The 19,681-nt window shown below is 29.6% G+C and overlaps 1 protein-coding gene across 4 annotated transcripts in view; it reads right to left on the reverse strand.

Annotated features, from left to right (window-relative positions):
• Window positions 1-215: 215 nt before the first annotated feature.
• Window positions 216-19,681, reverse strand: part of LOC126852233 (myelin regulatory factor-like protein) — a 64,878-nt gene continuing 45,412 nt past the window's right edge. For 3 of the 4 annotated variants that reach the window (XM_050596808.1, XM_050596807.1, XM_050596804.1), the window contains exons 10-18: window positions 13,712-14,038; window positions 9,654-9,913; window positions 9,016-9,363; window positions 8,751-8,925; window positions 7,577-7,652; window positions 4,985-5,100; window positions 4,650-4,900; window positions 4,351-4,567; window positions 216-2,683 (exon numbers count right to left, since the gene is read on the reverse strand). In XM_050596808.1, the coding sequence (XP_050452765.1) occupies window positions 2,606-2,683; window positions 4,351-4,567; window positions 4,650-4,900; window positions 4,985-5,100; window positions 7,577-7,652; window positions 8,751-8,925; window positions 9,016-9,363; window positions 9,654-9,913; window positions 13,712-14,038 (1,848 nt within the window). In that variant the 3' untranslated portion in view covers window positions 216-2,605. The remainder of the gene's footprint in view (window positions 2,684-4,350; window positions 4,568-4,649; window positions 4,901-4,984; window positions 5,101-7,576; window positions 7,653-8,750; window positions 8,926-9,015; window positions 9,364-9,653; window positions 9,914-13,711; window positions 14,039-19,681) is intronic. The other variant, XM_050596806.1, reaches the window with a different exon arrangement.

Here is a 19,681-nt window from a genome sequence, read left to right on the forward strand (position 1 = left end):
TTAACTTAAGTAACTTCAATTATTTGGTTCATATTTTAATTATGAAAATTCGTTTATATTGCCATTAAGCGAATTTACATATTAGTCATATAATTTACATGTATTGTCGGCTATTATTTTTAAATTAAAAAAACTGATTCTTTTATTTCATTATATAAAAATTAAAGTCAACACACGCGTACATAATCAGAAATACAGAATATATATATTCACTATTGTAATATAAATGTCTTTTACTCTAAGATATTTATGTCTATTCTTCATTTCTATAATTTTTAATACAAGTGTGAGAAAGTATGTGCATATAGACTCTCTATTACGCATTAAACATTTACTGTACAATATTTTTAGGAACTCGCAATTCTATAATATCATTTAATGTAAATACGAATAGTATATACTGAAAATCAAAATATTAAAATGATTATAATTGCCTTAATGATATCTACTCTGTACTTTAAATAAGAAATATTTAAACTATAATTATAAATATAACTTATTCAAAATCAACGATAAATTGTGTATTTTCTTGTTTGAATAACAACATCATATAACATATCATAACAATAAATATTCAGTATTGTTTGTACATAATTATAAAATAAAATTAATTATACAGCAGACGCGACTTTTTACAATTTAAACATATGATATTTTTTTCGTACACATATCTTTTTATGATAAGTTTATTCAGTTTTGTTAAAAATGTTTAAAATATGCCGTTATTGATTAGTATCATATTATCCAATTAAAATATCATTTACGTTAAATATGATTACGATAAGTACGGCCTTCTATTTGAAGTTGTTCCTAAAGGCATTTTTGATGAGAAACACAGGAAAAATAGTAAAAAAAATTTTTGACCAATAGCTTCCGAGATATGCAATTTTAAAGTTTCACAGTTTTAATGCATTTTCTATTATAAAATAAGGAAAAATAAAGTTTATTTACGTTGTATTTGTGTAAAGCAGACTTGAAAAAAGTGTTTGTTCACATTTCCAGAGACAAAACTCCTTGAGTTTTTCCACTTTCTACGCAAAGCAAAGTTCAACGCAAACCTATATGTCTAATTTTTTGATAGAGAAGCCCCCCGTAGGGGACAGTACATACTGCCTCCACGCATATACTTTTTAATGCGAAATGAGATTCCACATGGGCACAATTTTCCACTTTGTATTTACCAAAAAATTATATAAATAACACTTATCAATACAAAAATTTGAGTTGAACCTCGAGTTGTATGGAAAGCGAAAAAGCTCAAGGAGTTTCGTCCTTGGAAATGTAAACAGACACTTTTTTCACATCTGTTTTACACAAATGCAATGTAAACAAAGTTTATTTTTTCTTATTTTATAACAGAAAAAGTATTAAAACTGTGAAACATTAAAATCACATATTTTGGAAACTATTGGTCAAAATTTTTTTTAATTATTTTTCCCATGTTCCTCGTTAAAAATGCCTCCAAAAACGACTCTCCAAATGGAGGGCCGTAGTTATTGTAATGCCTTAAATATATATGCAAAATATACAGGTTTACAAAATGATTAAACTTAGAGAGAGAGAGAGAGAGAGAGAGAGAGAGAGAGAGAGAGAGAATTCATACAGCACAGAATATTTCAATTATTGTATTGAATTTATGTATTGTTGCAATGTTACAATCTTGGTAGTTGCAATATAATATTGTGCAATATTATAATTTTTTAATTAAATTATATTCTGCAATCTTTCTGTACTGTATGGGAAGTTTTAAAGAAAACTATTAATAAATTAAAAAGATGTAGTACGTTGATAGATAAAATAAGACATAATGAATAGAAAACTCTGATTCACTCATTAATGTATACATTTTGTAATGCACACGAAAATAATATGGTGTCTTAAACCCACCAAATGTCCTTATAGCAGTAATATAGTAGAAATAGTAAATCTATTGCTACTATATTACTATCAATTTGAAAATTTTTGCTAAATATTCATATTAAAACGAATGAGTGAATAGTTGCCCGATTTTTTTTTAACAAAAATGTCAAGGCATCAATAATTTTTCGATATCTTTTTACCTCATATATCAAAGTTTTATGAATAATTTCATATATTTACACCCGTATAAAATTATCAATATATTGGCGATGCATCAAACTCAACAAAATATGGTAAAATGTTGCGATTTATAATATGAAAAACAAGCAATAAGAAATAATATACCTATCATCTACGTGATGTTTGTTTATCATTATTGTTATCTGATAAATCAGATAATTATTATATACCTTCTTTCACACATGTAATATACCTAAAAAAATTTCCTGCATAATATGGTATGTGTTATATTAATTATATAGAATTTTAAATCTATATATTTTATATATATTTTACTTTTATATTAGTAAATAATATACTATATGTGTATAATGCAATACACAATGATATATAAAATACATATTGTATATACTGCAAACTATGAAAGCAGAGGAAAGATACAAAGGCACAAAGATTTTATTCTTATAAGGTGAAAAGTCTAACTTCTGTTAGATTCTTATTCTTAAATTTACCATTAAATTTCTTACTATAATAAACACATGTGCACTGTACAAGAAAAGAAAATTTATTGTTCATCGCAATCTCGATAAAAGTGCAATATAAATTCCAAATAATCGACACCATGTTTGTTTCTGCAAATATTCTGTAATAAAGTAATTAATTAAATTAATGTAGAGTTCAAGATAAATATTAATAAAAGAAGACCCAGCTCTAACGTTGACGTTGACATATTTTATCAAGGTCATCGCCTCGAATAACTCTCAAAAGGCATCGCTCGTTGTTTACTAAAAAGTTATTAACAAACAAAAATTTATAAAAATCAAGGTTTATACATAGTCTGAATTCTGCCTCTCCTCCCTTCCCGATACGGAGGGGCTCCACTTCCGAAAGATATACTCTTCCTACCCAGATCTACCTACCCAAACCTATTTCTGATTACTAAACTAAAGTTATTAGTTAGAAATAAAGATCCATTTTTCAGACATGAATTAAGTTAGATAAGCTTTTTTCGGTGTAAGGGTGCAAGGAAAAGGACAAAACTCCTTTCTCGCCCACACGTTCGATTTATTTCACATAAATAAATGATTTTGCTAAAATAGGCTCTATTAAATATGATATTAAAAAAAATATATATGATATTAAAGTATATGATATTAAAAAGTATAGAGTATATGATATTAAAAAAAATAATGTTTTATTTAATAACTTTTTTTGTTAATAATTTTTGATTGAGCAGCGAGCAATAATTAAAATGAAGCATAACTAAAATTTTTGAAAGTTACTCAGTGCGATGACAACATATTTCAAAATGAAGGTCATTAGAGCTGGGTCTCTTTTTGTCAATATTTATGAAATTAAATATTAAGAACAAGATGTTATTTTTAAGGAGAAGTTTCTAATGTAATATTAATCAAAAAGTAAGATTCCTTGTTTTATTACGACTTCTACTTACAACTTATGCACAAATTGAATTTTTTGTGTTAAAATAGAACTTTTTAATATAGACTTCAAGAAGATTGACTTGTCCCACTTTTATATCAAATTTAAAGATTATCTCGGTAAAAATCCGACTCTTAATGTTTAAATTATTTTTGAACAATATTCTGTACTGCTGCATCATCAAAGAGACAATTCAAAGAATGAGATCTGAGCTACTCTCTAGAGAAGTCCAGATCTCTTTTTTGTGAATTTTCCTCACAATAATGTCAAACTTAAAGCGGGGAGCACACACTATTGCATAAGTGCATAACCATAAGTATAAGGAAATTGATTGATTCATTTCGTTAGGCATATGTTTGTGGACCAATCAATTTCCTTATACTTATGGTTATGCGCTTATGCAAAAGTGTGTGCTCCCCGCTTAACTCTGCACATTGAATTCAGGAACTTTTGTAATCATTTGATTGAAACATTATGGACCATCTTTTCTACAGCCTGAGATTGGCTTCTTTCGATTTTCATTTGTTTGGACCGCTGAAGAAACATTTTGAAGGAAAACGATTTTTATATGATGCAGCTATACAGAATGCTGTTCAAATATAGATTAAACATCAACAGTCGGATTTTTACTAAGAAGGAATCTTTAAATATGCCAAAATAAGTCAAGCGCATCAATCTTCTGAAGGACTACATTGAAAAGTCATTAGCTTAAATTTTAATACAATAAGTCCATACAATTTGTGCATAAATGGTAAACAAAAATTGTAATAAATTAAGAAACTTTACTTTTTGATCTACTCTAATATAAACATTATGGAAGAACTTAATAAATATGATACTAAATATTATATATTATATTAATATAATTACCTCTTGAGGTTGTATTGTAGGTATTCGAAACTTCAAAGTCTTTCTAAGATAATGAGCGACGTCGAGAGAAAACGATTGATCGCCCGGTTGATTATTATTTTCAATATACTGAACTTGTTGCGGCACAGTGTAACTCCAGCATGCCATTGTTTCGTCCATATTGGAATTCGATGAAAAGGGACACTGTTGCACGATTTGCCAATACCACGGCATGCCGCTAAAAATATTATTAATGCATTGACAGAAATTTAATGCATCTGTTATTCGTAAGTAAAAGTATATGCACATTCCGAACTTACACAAAATGTAATGTTAAATGCGTATCCGGCATATGTTTCGACAAAGGTACAATGCAACTAATATTGTTAGGTGTATCCGGCGATGATGGCGAGCAATATCTTTGATCCAGAGAAGTGTTGAAATTTTTCGCCACCACGAATAATTGTGGTCTAGGTTCTGGTGGCAATGATCCCGCTGCGTTACTAGCAACTTCTCCCCAATCTCCACCAGTTTCTCGCCTTGCTCGTTTATGTAAATATTTGTAATTAATCTAGAAAATAATACATATGCATTTGTATATTTGTTATGATAAATATATCTAAAAGAGATGATAAATTTATACAAAAATTTATACCTCTTTCACAAGTGTTTGAGTGCTAGGATTGGATGGACTAATACCATTTTGGAAACCTTTAGCTAATTTCCGTTTCTCTTCATGTGGCATGCTCAATGGCTGTTCTAAATGATCTGCTGAAAAGTAGTGAAATAGAATAAAAAATAAATCTCTCTATATTAGAGAGATTTACATCTTTTTTCCCCCCTTCTCATAATCTTAACCGTAATATATCTTGTCAAAATCATGACTTTGAGTAATCTATAAAAAATTTTAGTTATTGATTATTTATTACACACACACACACATACACACTCACCCTCCCCCCCTCCCCCCCACACACACGCACACGCAAAACATCATCAAAGCTAATAACGCCAAAGGATGTCAAGTATCCCAAGCTATTGAAATGGACTTGGATGCAGTATCAACAGGGGAAAACCGAAATACTAGCTTGTAGACAAGCAAAAAGTCGGATTTAATAGACTTTTGCATCTTAAAGGACATATCAAGGTAGAATTTTCGCTATGAATCATGCTATGAATAGTCATCTAATCGATATTGATAACAATGGGCTTCCGAGCACAAAAAAAATCAATTAAATGCAAACTGCATAATCATAAAACAAACTGGATTTTTTTCCGCAAAAGTGTAGAAAACTCTGGATATTGAAGTTGTTCTAAAAAAAATGATGATGACATATTCATGGCGATTTAGAAACTTAATGATTGCAAGCTGCGTGGAAATCCATCCCAATATGCTCCATTTTCAATCTTACATCATAATGTTCATTAGTTGTTAAAGAAATAATGGCAAAAAAAAGAAAAATACGTAAGCTTTGGCAGCAAACAAGATCCAAGCAAAAAGATTAAAAAATACATTTATTGGAGTAAGAAATTAAGGAATACAAGAATACTTGAGAAACTTAGACATTAGTGCTGCCACAAATTACTCATTATGGAAGGCAACTAAGAAGATTAAACAACTATAACTCTCATCAGCATCATGATTATAATTGCATGTAAGTCTGTACACGGCTATCGTGACCGCCATCAATTTAAAACGCGGAATTGTAGCCCTTTCGGGCGCTATGTGAGATCTAGCACTCAAAAGACTAATATTTACCGCGTTTTCATATTCAATTCTCGTAAAAAGTAGCTGCGGCATACGCCAAACCGCTCACGTCGCTAAATATATATAACCTCAAATCACTTTTGCCGAGTTTTCGCGGGATTTCAATCCGATTCAGCGCGGGTAAATCGTTCCGTCAATTCATGAATTTATTCGCTTGATTATCCGTGATCTTCGCATCCCAATCTATTTTTTCTATCCATAATTCTTTCAGCAATAGCTTAGGTAACAAAGATATCGGGCATGAAGCCGATAGGATCGAATATTGTGCGCCGCGGATAAGATTACTCTTTTTGTTATAACATTCGGAGTTCAAATTTAATGCCTTCATAATCGACGTAGCTTCTGATATAAACGTTTCAATTCCTGCTTTGAATCTACACTCGTAACACAGTTATCAACGTAAAACAATTCCTTTAATTTTTCGGCTGATTTTCTATTTTCATTTGTATTTTTTAGAAAAGTTGACAAATGTAGCTCAATAATTGCTGCTAATAAAAAGGGGCTGCAAGTTAAGTCGAATATTAAAAGACAATGACGCAAAATTTTTGCACCAAAAGTATCGGATAATGTGAAATTAATATTATTTTGCATGGAAAGTTGCAAATTTATATAAAAACGCCCGTTTACATTTTCAATTTTTAATATGTTTAAAGATCTATGTATTTGTTAAATGTACGCGAGTGTATATTGATGTAAAATTTAGTTATTATTTAATCCTTTGCAACATAATTTGTTTTATTTGCTAAAACAAAGTATATGAGGATTTATAGGATCGCTAATTACAAATATGAAGACAAAATTAAAAAATTCAAAATGGAAAATCCAATATAGCAGCCAAATAAAAAAATTAACTGGCTTATAAATAGTGTAAAATATATTTCTCTAGCAGAAGAAAAACATTCGGGCTCCCTGCTACTATCGACTCAATTCTATGACTTAGCTTTCAACTAATTGGTACTTTGCCACTGATTATGAGAATCACACACTGTTTCATATAATTGTATTTCTCCAAATATATTCTCTCTGCTCGGTTATATATTTCTTTTTGAATCTTAGAATAGCTGAAATTTTATATGTATGAATTTTCGAGATTTTTAATTTTACAGTTAAAATTTAAAGATTTAAAATGACGAATCTAAGAAATTCCTGTTTTTTTTAAATATAAATAATATTTAATATATGTATATAAATATGTAAAATCATAAATGAATTAATATCTATATGAATTGTATCGAACATTGAATTTTTCATTGTCAGTCTATGTTCGATGTTTGATTTGTCAATAACTTTTTAATAAACAACAAATAACGGAGAAAAACTTTTTGAAGATTACTAATTCGTGCGATTAATATTGTATGTTTAGAGGAAAGGATACAATTAATGTATAGATTTACCAAATAAAGATTGTTATGCACTGTTGGGTTATTCTAATTTACATACGCTTGAAATTCAACATAAAGAAATTGACATGAAACTTACAAATAGATTTCTTCTCTGGCGGATGATCAGGCTGGGGATCTTCTAACTGATGGATTTCAGCTGTGCAACAATATACCTAAAAAACAGTATTTATTCGAATTAATTAACAATATTATATATATGCACATATATATATATATGCACATATATACATATGTATATGTATGTATATTGTTATATATGACAAAATTTTGTTTTTTGAAAATCAATATAATGATAAGTAGACTCAAATTTTGTTGAAATATTACATAATTTTATTGTAAACTATCATTTCAATCAAATCCATATTTCTGATATAAAAAAGATATTCATATTTTTCAGTTTCATACATAGGATGTATCATAATTCATACTATCGAATATGCATGGCTGCACTTAATTTGGCGTATGGTTCATGGACATAGGCTTGCCTAAAAAAATAGCGCTAATTGATTTTTATTTAAAAATTCCTTTTTCATTAAGTATCGCAGAAAAAAATAGTTCAGGATTTTTTAAAATTAATTTTAATTATGTAATTTAGAGCGCAAATTATGATATCACCTACATGTGTAAACATATATTATCACATATTGTTTACATTTAATCATTATATGACGCACGATGTGTAACATATAATAATTAAATATAAATAATTGAATATTAAATATATATATTATATAAATTTTATTTTATTTTTACTTATGCGTATATTATAGATATATAATAAAAAACAATATATAATACTAAATAATAAATTTATGATATATATTTAATAAATTTTTAATAAATTTAATAAATTTTATCCATATGTGTATAGGTATCAATAATTATCATGTATATTATATAATAAACTTATTTGATTGAACTTATTTTGTTTTTATTGCATTAATGCATATAAATTGTTCATTGATATAAAACATAATTCATGCAAAAATTTATATTTTATAAATTTAATTTATAAAATTTTTAATTTATAATATTTTTTAATTTATAATATTTTTATAATATTTTTAAATAATAGGATACACACAATTCTATTTTTGCTATTAATCTGCTCACTTAATAATAATAACTTCTCTATCAAATTTGTAGTCTTTATTCTTGCAGATAATAATTTACCTATAGCAAGCACTTGACAAGATCTACTCTCAACAGATTTGATTATTTGAGATTATAATTGTAAATTATATGAGTACCTGACATGAACTTTCGAGCTCAGTAAAATGTGCGGGACATTCTTCAGGTCTTCCTAAAGGAATTGGACCTTTATTAGTGGGTGAGGAATCTACATCTGAGCTTTGATCGTTTTCATCTACGTTACTAGGAACAGCGCCCGCGCCATTTCTACTGAGCCAGTTTCCAGGAAATTCGCTGAAAGATACATTACAAATGTAACAGTTTTAATAAATCTGTACACAATGAAATATTTTTTTTATAACAAATATAAAAAAATGTACTAACTTATTTTTTTCAAGCTTAGGTTGAGAACCCGGATGGCTTATCGGATACCATGTTATTTCTTGAGAATACAACTGTTGTTTTGTGTGAGGAGGTGGTGTCGTCAGGGAATTACTTTTGACAGATAATCCTCCCTCTAATCCTCTTGTGTAAGATGCATGCTTTGTATATAAAGGAGATAATGTACTATGCAATAATGAATTATATCGGTGCTCATAATTAGAAGTCGTGGACATCGTCGATGGATGAGCTGGATCAATAGCCAACATTCCATTGCTTGCCATGGTGGACCATTCAATGCTACTACGTTTCTGGTATTCCAAGAAATATAAGGTTGCCATTGCAACTAGGCTAAAAATTTAAAAAATTTTAATATCAATATTAATTAGAAGATATTTTATAGAAATTAAATTGGATTAATCCTCGCCGATAAATTGAATTTCTTATTTAACAATATTTATCTAGATAAACATATCTAAACTATAAAATAACAACATACAACATATATTCTTATTCAAAAACAGGTAAAATTCTATTAAAATTCTAAAGATCCGAACTAATCCAGCGTGTTATTGACAGTAATAAATTTGCCATATCGAGGATTAAAAATACTATCATGAATTAAGGAAATAAACAATTACCAAAATGCCATGATGAGAATAAGTATAACAATAATAATTTGAATAAATTTATTACTGCAGAGAAGTTCTTCCTCTCTTTCGAGTCTTTTCGTCTTTCCATGTAAAGACGACTTATTATTGATAGAAGATGAATATTTATTGCCCGATATACTGGATACTGTACTGATGGAGCTCTTTAGACTATCGCCCCGTTTCAATTTTGCTAATCGTTTATTTATTCTCTCTAATTGATCTATTCTCGTTTCTAGACTATCTGTCACCTGTAATAAAGTCATATATATTTAGATAAAGGATATTATATAGATAAAGGACATTATATAAATTTATTCATTATATAAATTTATTTATTAATAATGTATATATTTATGTAGTATATCATGCGAAATTCATTGGATGTATCCTTTCAATAGCAGACTTTTTAAGCAATTTGAAATCGTTTTTTCCTTGGCAAAAATGTTGATGCAGATTATTATTTTTTGTAAATTTTGAATTTTTTCTAATTTTGTTAAACATATGTACAAGTTGTTTTACATAAAGTATTACAAAACGTTTTCCTCGAAACTTGACATTGTAATCAAAAAATACGACAAAATTTATAGATTAGAATAAGTATAACAATGACAATTTGAATAAATTTATTACTGCAGAGAAATTCTTCCTCTCTTTCGAGTCTTATGTACATGTTTTTTGAGAAAGGAAAAAAGTAATAATTTTGAATTTTAAATAAGATTATTTTTTAAGGTCATGTGAAGGTAAACATAGTTTTTTTTTTAATAAAATTTTTTAAATAAAATTACTAATTTATTTATACAAATCGATTTCTTGTAATATTCGGCGTTAAAAATTGTAGGGACAGGATGGTCAAAAATCGAATAGTTTGCGAGATATTTTATATTTTAATTTGACATAATTTTACGTAAACTACATGAAATCGTAAAATGTTCATTTTTCGATTATCTTGCTTGAATATTTTTATGCACAAAATAATAAGGGATATTAATTGGTGTAAAAAAATACAGTTGTTTTTAAGAAAAAATATAAATTTAATAATTTGAAATAAGCAGCTACAAATTACAATAATCAGCTATCTAAGCTTTAAATTCTATTGAAAAAAATTCTATTGAAATAAATTCCAACTAAAATTAACTATAATATTTGGTTAAGTATGTATTTTTTTAAATCTTTTAATTTAGTTTTGTGAAAAGTACTTTTTTAAATCGTGTATAACTCGAATATTATTGAATTATTGCTTTGACATTTTCGCTAAGGAAAAATCGTGTCCGAATTTGTCTCTAGAAAATCTGTTATTAAATGGATGGCATTTTGATTATTCTGGAACTATCTGTATATGTATATACTATATATGTATATATAAACATATATATATATATATATGTATATATGTATATATATATTTACATATATATATATGTATATATGTATTTGATATATATATATATATATATATATATATATATATATATATACAGGGTCCGGCGTCAATCGCATCACCGGTCGTGCAGGTAGAGCAGATAAAACTAAAAAGAAAAGTTCTTTACTATTTTTGTAATAATTTCGAGAAATTAATTAAAAAAGATCGACCCATTCGCGTGAGTATAAGCGTGCGGCGAGAAAGAACGGCCCAAAAACAACCCAAAAATTTGTGGTCGCTAGGCGCGCGACAAAATTTTAGGCGGAGCTCTCTACAAATGACAACGATTACATACGAGCGATACATAACAATGGATTCTCGCCTCCTAGCAACAATGGATTGTGCCTTTTTACTGCGCGCTTATACTCACGAATTGGTCGATCTTTTTTAATTAATTTCTCGAAATTTATTACAAAAATAGCAAAATGGTACAATACTTATGTCTTCAGTTTTACCTGCTCTACTTGCACACGACCGGTGATGCGATTGAAGCCGGACACCCTGTATGTATATGTACAGGGTCTCCGATAATAATCGCCCCACCGGAAATGTGCAAGTAGAGTGAATTAAACTGATTATGTTTAATTTTAAAAATGTCGCCAGTAAATAAATTAATAAACAAGTATTTCCGACACACATTGTAAATCGTTATATTTGTAAGAGACTGAATTTTTGAAACACCGGAGCAGTAGCATTCTAGGTGATGGGGAAATTGATACAGACAAACCCTCCTACATCGCACTACCGTTTGTCGAAGGCTTGAGTGACGATGTTGGTCGGTTGCTTAAAAATATGGGACTGACAGTGGTTTACAATATACCTAAAAAATTAAATTCACTGATTAAACGCGGCAAGGATAGTTTGCCTATTAGCAATAGAACGGAGGTTGTTTACAAAATAAATTGTAAGAATTGTAGCGCTTCGTATATTGGCCAGACAAAAAGACACTTAAGCACCCGAGTCAAGGAACATTGTAATAATATAAAAATGCACGAAAGTAATTTATCCGTAATCAGCAAACACAAATTAAAATTTGATCATGACTTCGATTGGTCAGCGCCTGATATTCTACATAACGAAAACATGTAAGAAAGAGAGAAATAGCTGAAATGTTTTTATTAAAAATTTGACAACACTATTAATTCCCAAAAGATACAGAGAATTTAAACAACATATACGATAAATTAATAAAGGTCGTTTAGTTGATCTCAGTATTCCAAACATAGTGGTTGACACAATGTCAGTTTGACATTTCGATTTTCTCTTTCTACTTTTAATTATAACGTAAGTTGCTTAATCTTATTTTTTCTTTGTAACATGACTATCATTATTTATTGTATTGTAATTTTAGTTTCACTTGATAAGGACCAAAACCATATGGTCGAAACGTCAAGTGATATAATAATCAAACAATAAATTGCCAGTTTGGTCGTATAAACACTTGTTTATGAATTAAACTGAGTTGAAAAGTTTCTGTACCATTTTGCGATTTTTGCAATAATTGAGAAATTAATTAAAAAAGATCGGCCAATGCACGCGAATATTTAGCACGTTGCGAGAAAGGACGGCCCTCGCGGCATCGCGGTTATTAGGCGCGCCGTGAAGGAGGGGCGAGAGGAGCGGATAACAACGTTTACATACGAGCGTCGCAAAATAGTAACCGCGATGCTGCGAGGGCCGTCCTTTCTCGTAGCGCGCTAAATATTCGCGTGCATTGGCCGATCTTTTTTAATTAATTTCTCAATAATTATTGCGAAAATCGCAAAATGGTACAGGACTTTTCTACTCAGTTTAATTCACTCTACCTGCACATTTCCGGTGGAGCGATTATTATCGGACACCCTGTATATATATATATATATATATATATATATATATATATATATATACAAGGTGTCCTAGACCACCCTTTTCTTTCAAAAACTAAGCATTTTAGAGCAAAACGTTTTGAATAAAAATTGTATGGTTTTGAGGGGAACATAAGATTGTGTCACTATACAAAGGGTTGGTCTAGGACACCCTATATATATATATATATATATATATATATATATATATATATATATATATTAGGTTGGCAACTAAGTTTTTTTAAATTTTAACATTCCGCATGTCATTAAATGTTTTTGACATAATGTTTTAAATCATTCGAAAGAGGATGTTTTGTTCTACCGGAATCTATGTTTTTTTTGTTCGAGTTTATTTATGTTAATTTTCAGATCATTAAAATGGAATGTCAAGTTGAGAAAAATGAGCATTTTCGACACCTCCTTCTTTTTGCTTTTACTCAAGGTTCTAAGGCCGCAAAAGCTCGGATTTCCACCTCTTTCGATTTCTTTCAAATGCGCGGAGTTTTGTTTAATATTGGTGCAGAATTGAGAGCTTGGTTGGATGAATTTTTCGAGTCGAAACCGGGTGATTTCTACCAACGAGGTATTGAAAATCTTGTTGAACGTTGGGAAGAAGTAAACAACAAGGGAGAATATATTATTGATTAATTATTTGTTAATTTTTATTGAAAAATAACCTTTTAAAAAATTTAAAAAAACGGCGGGAACTTGTTGCCAACCCAATATATAATATTATATGTATGTAATATTGTATAAAATATTTTTTGAGATCCTACCTTACATAATTCCTTGACGGCGCCAACATTTTCCATAAATATCCTCTCTTTATTTACCACCAAGAAATTTTCTATTCTCTGACCATTTGGTAGAACAATATCACCTGCCGGCAGCACAGCTTCCGGTAGAATTTGTTGAACTTCTTGCGCTATGACACCAGTGTCTTCCTGTTTTACATCCAGACCCGAGTGTTGCGCGAATTCCGGAGCATATCGATAACGAACAACGCGCAACTGTTGTACATTTCGTAGTTGTTCACGCGTATCCACTTCTTGAACACTTTGCTTGGCCCTTGCATCGCTAGGTTGAACGATATGACCTGTTACCTTTAACAAATTTAATTTCCAATTTAATTCTTGAATGGTATTGAATTTCACGTGAAAGAAAACGTGAAACGGGTATTTATATTATTGATATAATCAAAGCTTTAGAGAGAAAATTAAATAAAAATATTTAAAAAAATATTTTTATATATATTAAAATCATGATTGTTTTAGAGATGTAAATAATTCTCTCGTATATTTTTTTTTTTATTTGAATAACAGTTTTGATTATAAATTATATTACGTAAACAACTTTTCATCTCTAAATAAGAATATTCAAATAATATATTTTTGTTATCTATTGTTTATAACATAACAATGTTTATATGATATAAATAATGATATAAATAAAATTCTTTTACACATTGATTAAAAAGAGATATTTTATACAAGGTGTTTTAACTAATGCATTTTGATATCTTTTTTGTAACTTGTCATAGACAAAAAATTTTTAGATAAAAGTTTTGTATACAGAATAATGAAATGAATAAATTGATGCAAAGAACAAATAATTGTTTTTAATAAAAATACATTATAAATAATTATTGTACATACTTTTTCTTAAAACAATTATTTTCTTTACACCAATTCATTTATTTCATTATTTTATTATATATATTTCATTATACATAAAAGTATTATGGTAAGAATATCAAAAATTAAATATTTTACAAGATATTTTTATCAAAATATGTCAGAATAAAATATAGAATAACTTAAAAAGTACTTAATAAAAAAATATTTGCTTTTATTATAGTGTTTTGAAAAGCTCTATATATATGTACAAAATAAAAAGTAAATAAAAATATAAATATTTGTTATTGTATACGATTTGTTATTGTATACGTAAATATAATTATTGTTTACCAATAAACAATATTTATTACAAATAGGTAAAACTTTCAAAGTTGGGCCTATATGCCGATGACCTTGACCTTGACATATGTTGTCAAGGAGGTTTTTCTAAGTTATTCTACGTAAAAGTTAAGTGGCGGATAGCATTAGTTTAGAAAATATAGCAAAATAAAGTTTCAAATGGACACCACTCCCTTCTTACAGCGCAAAAAGAGGTATACAGGGAAACTTTTGACACACCCAAAGTGTAAAGATAGATTAGACCTAACTGAGTCAAAAAGTTCTGTACCATTTTGTAAAATTCGCAATAATTATTGCGTCATTAATTAAAATATGTGAGCTAATGAGCACATTGGAAAGTGGTAGGCCGGTATCGGCAGGCATGTGCGATGATTACTTGTGTACATTTCTTAGCAACGAAGGCATTATCTAAGCAAGAGATGACTGCGTGACTCCACTTCCCTTAAAGATTTTTAATTGTTGCATTATATTTCATATTATATTAATATTCATATATTGATAATGATATAATAATGCATATTATATTGATATATTGCTATAATATATTGATAATAATAATCTTGCAAATTCTTATTTCACATCGGGCACGCCAAATATTTGTATGTTGTTTTAATCTTCATCCTTTTCGTTTTTATTTAATATATTATACAAAATATTTATTTGGGGGAGAGAGCATATAATAATGTAATTTCTTGATAGAAATAAAATGCATTTTAATTTTCTCCAGAGAATCTATAATATTTCTATAATTGCAAGATTGATTTTATGACAAATATTTCAAATTACAACTCTTTACAAACTAAACTTTCTACTGAACCAGTTTCTATGTACTTGGCTAGTTAACTATTGATTTCATATTTTTGTTTCCATAGTTTTGATTTTTATTTTTTAAGTGGAAATTATTTTCTAAGGAAAAATTCTTTTAAAAGTTATTTTTTTAGAGAAAAAATTAAAAGTTTTGTAATTTTTTGTGTACTAGTTAGGATTTTTTTTATAGACTGATGTATTTTTTTCTACCTTTGTAAAGTTTTTTTAGAGGGATCTTACTGTTTTTTGTTATAACTGTTTTTTATAAAGAATAATATTTTTTTTGGAAATAATTGTTTTTTATAAAAATTTATTTTTTTTCTGCGAAATTTAAAAATTATTTTTTAGGGATAAATATCTAAATTTTTGTTATTAATTTTTTGCATACAAGTTAGGTTTTTTTTTATATACTTGGCGTATTTTTTTTACTTTTGTAAAATTTTCTTTTAATTAGTATAATAGTATATTAATAAATCACGAAATTAATATCTGCTTTGATAAATAGCATTCGCTTATGAATTGTTAAATAATTTAATTGTAGAGATTAAATTGTAAATATCTTTTAAGAACTTTTGCGATCACGTGTAATAAGTCGGTCCCACACACATCGCGAATATTTGCGAGTAAAGGCATTCACGAGTAACGTGGGACTGAGCACTCGGAGTATTTCGTTACTAGTGCTCGTGCTCGCTCTTTTCTCGCTTTCCCAATTAGCGGTAAACTGTCGCGAATCAAAGGAAAATTGTATATGTAGCGTGTATATGAGTAACGGAATGTACGAGTAGTCTGGGAGATCTACATTCGGCATCGGCCAAAATCGCGCATAATCGCACTCGTGAATATTCGCGATGTGTATGGGACCGGCTATAAGATACGTACTATGACGACACACGAAACTATTGCCTATTCGCTCTCACTGTATAAATTATAATAAAGTGAGACATTCCACATACAAAACAATAACGCTATATAAATAACAGCCGCGCACCAAAAAAGTACCGACGCATGACTTTGTTTATATCACGATCTTCTATATAGGTCTGGGCACTCCGCTACCCCCGCTCCAGATTTTGTGTAGCACAAAAATCGGGCATTGTTTCTGCTCTTTGCCACGACGCTACAATCAGGCGGGTCGGTGTGCAAAAGAGAAAACCAGATAGCAATTCTCCTTTTCAACCACGCGCATACGCAAATACCGATGTATTTAATATTTTTAAAATCTGAATATACTATTTTGTATAAAACATCGAACTCAGTAAAAAAAAAGTTGAAATATATCTGAAATTTGATAAAAATTGTGCATTCGCATTCTATCGGCCCGCCTGTCATTAATGACACCATGCGGCAGAAACGAGGAAGATTGTCCGAATTTGAGGCACGGCTTTCAACGGCAAGTGCCCACACCTGTATAGAAGACTGTGATTTATATAATATATTTAGCGATATCTCTGCGGCGTAGTGGATATACATGTACATAGACTCTCTTCCTCTTTTTCTCCCCCTCTCTCTCTCTCTCTCTCTCTCTCTCTCTCTTTTTTCCGCTCTTTCTCTCCCTCTTTCGTTTTCATTCTCTCTCTCTCCCGCTCTCTCTCTTTCTCGTTTTTTCTTTTTCATTTATTATAAATTATAAAAGAATGTACACTTAAGAATCATACATATGCACGCACATACATTGTCTCTCAAGGCGTATTTGCACACTTAAGCGAATAATTGTATATCAGCGCTACAAATGCGCCTTGAGGGACAAAATCGCTTTGTATATGTGCGAGCATACGTTCGTGAGTTTGAAAGTTGGAGAAGAAATTTTTTTCACAATTCTGAACCTAACGATTATCATACCTTAGGACTGACAGCACCAATCTTATTGAAACTGGTTGCAATCGAAAGCTTGCATCCACATTATATGATAAAAATGCCATTAGATTTTTCATTACGGCTTTAGTTGCTGAAGTATTTTAATCGAAAATTTATCAAAACCATTATAGACATAAAACTCCGGATAAGCTACTTAGTAGCGCCATAGCCCCTGTATATAGACAAACTCTTCACATTTTTGTCATGTACTTGGCGTTTTTTTTATGAACTTGGCGTCGCGATGCTATCGCTTGATCTTTTAAACTAAGCCGTCCATCATTTAATTCTTATGGAGAATTACTCAGAAGAACTTCCTTGACAACACATATCAAGGTCAAGATCATCGGCGTATAGATCTACTTTCGAGAATTTTATCCAAATGTATCATTGTGCATATAAAATTGTATTTGCACAAAATGTAAATAAATATATCTATAGTTCAATATTATTTAAAGAAATTTTAATTTGTTGTTTTTAATTAAAATTTTATTTATTATTTATATTTATTATTTGTATTATCCATTACTTATAGCATCTGTCATTTGTATTATTCATTATTTATCCGTTACGCTTTTTATATACAGGGTGTCCTATAAAGATTGTGCCAACGCTCGTGAGCGGTTAGAGCACAGTAAACTGAACAGAAAAGTCCTTTACCATTACCAGCTTCTACCTATACAGCAGAAAGCCGTCTCGTTACTCCGACCTCCGACGTCCCTCTTTTGTTTTCCGTTGTAGACAGGCGCTGATTAGCTAACTTTAACATCGTATAACAACGAAAAGAAAGCTCAGATCAAAAAATGGTAAAGGACTTTTCTGTTCAATTTACTATACTCTATCCATTCAGGAGCGTTGGTACAATCTTTGCAAAATACCCTGTATATTATTAATTATTATAATATTAATATATGATAATACTATTTTAATTTTCATTAAATATAAAAATATTAAAACAAGCATTATAAATATATATATATATATATATATATATATATATATATATATATATATACAGGATGTCCGACAAGTAAGTGAACCAAATGAAAGGTGGAAATAGATTGGGACAAACTAAAAAAGAATGTCCTGTATGTTTTTGTATAACGTTTAATAAAAGAATTATTGGAGTAAAGCAATTTACTCCAATAACTCTAACCAATCAGCGCCGACCTTTAACCGGATGCATGAGCTGCGCGCCTGATAATAGTACGCTGCCGCACCGTAATGGCGGAGAGCTCACGCACTTTGCCGGGTGTGTGGCTCACCAATATATGTCCGGCTAAAGATTGGCGCTGATTGTCCAACCTTTACTTGATAATAACTCTTTTATTTAGCATTATACAAAAAAATGATTTAGGACTTTTTGAATCAGCTGTTCCAATGTACTTTCATCTTTTGTTTGGTTACTTTCTTGGACATTCTGTATATGTATATATATATATATATATATATATATATATATATATATATATATATATACCGGGTGATTCGAAATAGGTATAGTGACCTTAACAGGTCGTATTCCTGAATGAATTCTAAGATGATTTTTCCTTTACGAAAATTTCGTCTGAAGCTTAGTTTTTGAATTATAAAAGGAAGTAGTGAGCGAATTATGGGACGAGTACAGAAGACAGGAGCGGCGTAATCCACGTCCAATGCAGGCGCTAACGCGAGGCGTACGCTATAGCTGATCAAGCGCTATAGCGTACTCGTCCCGTAATTCACTTACTATTTTCAAACATTTTTGAAAAAAAAATCGTCTTAGAAATCATTCAGAAATACGATCTGTTAAGAACGAACAGGTTGTTCCAAATTACCTCGCTATAGCATTCGATCAGCTGTTTGCTGACACACATTTGCAGTTCGCGATCGACTATCGGCAACGCTAGTACTGACGCAACCTGTTTGTTGTCGTCGCGTGATCTCCGCGTCAAGACACGTACATTGTGTATTTAACGCGATTCTTTAAGTGATTAAGTTAATAATCGGTAGTGATCCATTGTGAATAATTGGTAATCGATTGTGATCATTATAATCGTTAATAATTGTCTAATTTATCAATTAAGTGCATGAGTGTAAAAGTATAAAAATGTTGATATAACATCGATACAA

This window comes from Cataglyphis hispanica, chromosome 10, assembly GCF_021464435.1.
Source record: "Cataglyphis hispanica isolate Lineage 1 chromosome 10, ULB_Chis1_1.0, whole genome shotgun sequence".
Lineage (NCBI taxonomy): Eukaryota > Metazoa > Arthropoda > Insecta > Hymenoptera > Formicidae > Cataglyphis > Cataglyphis hispanica.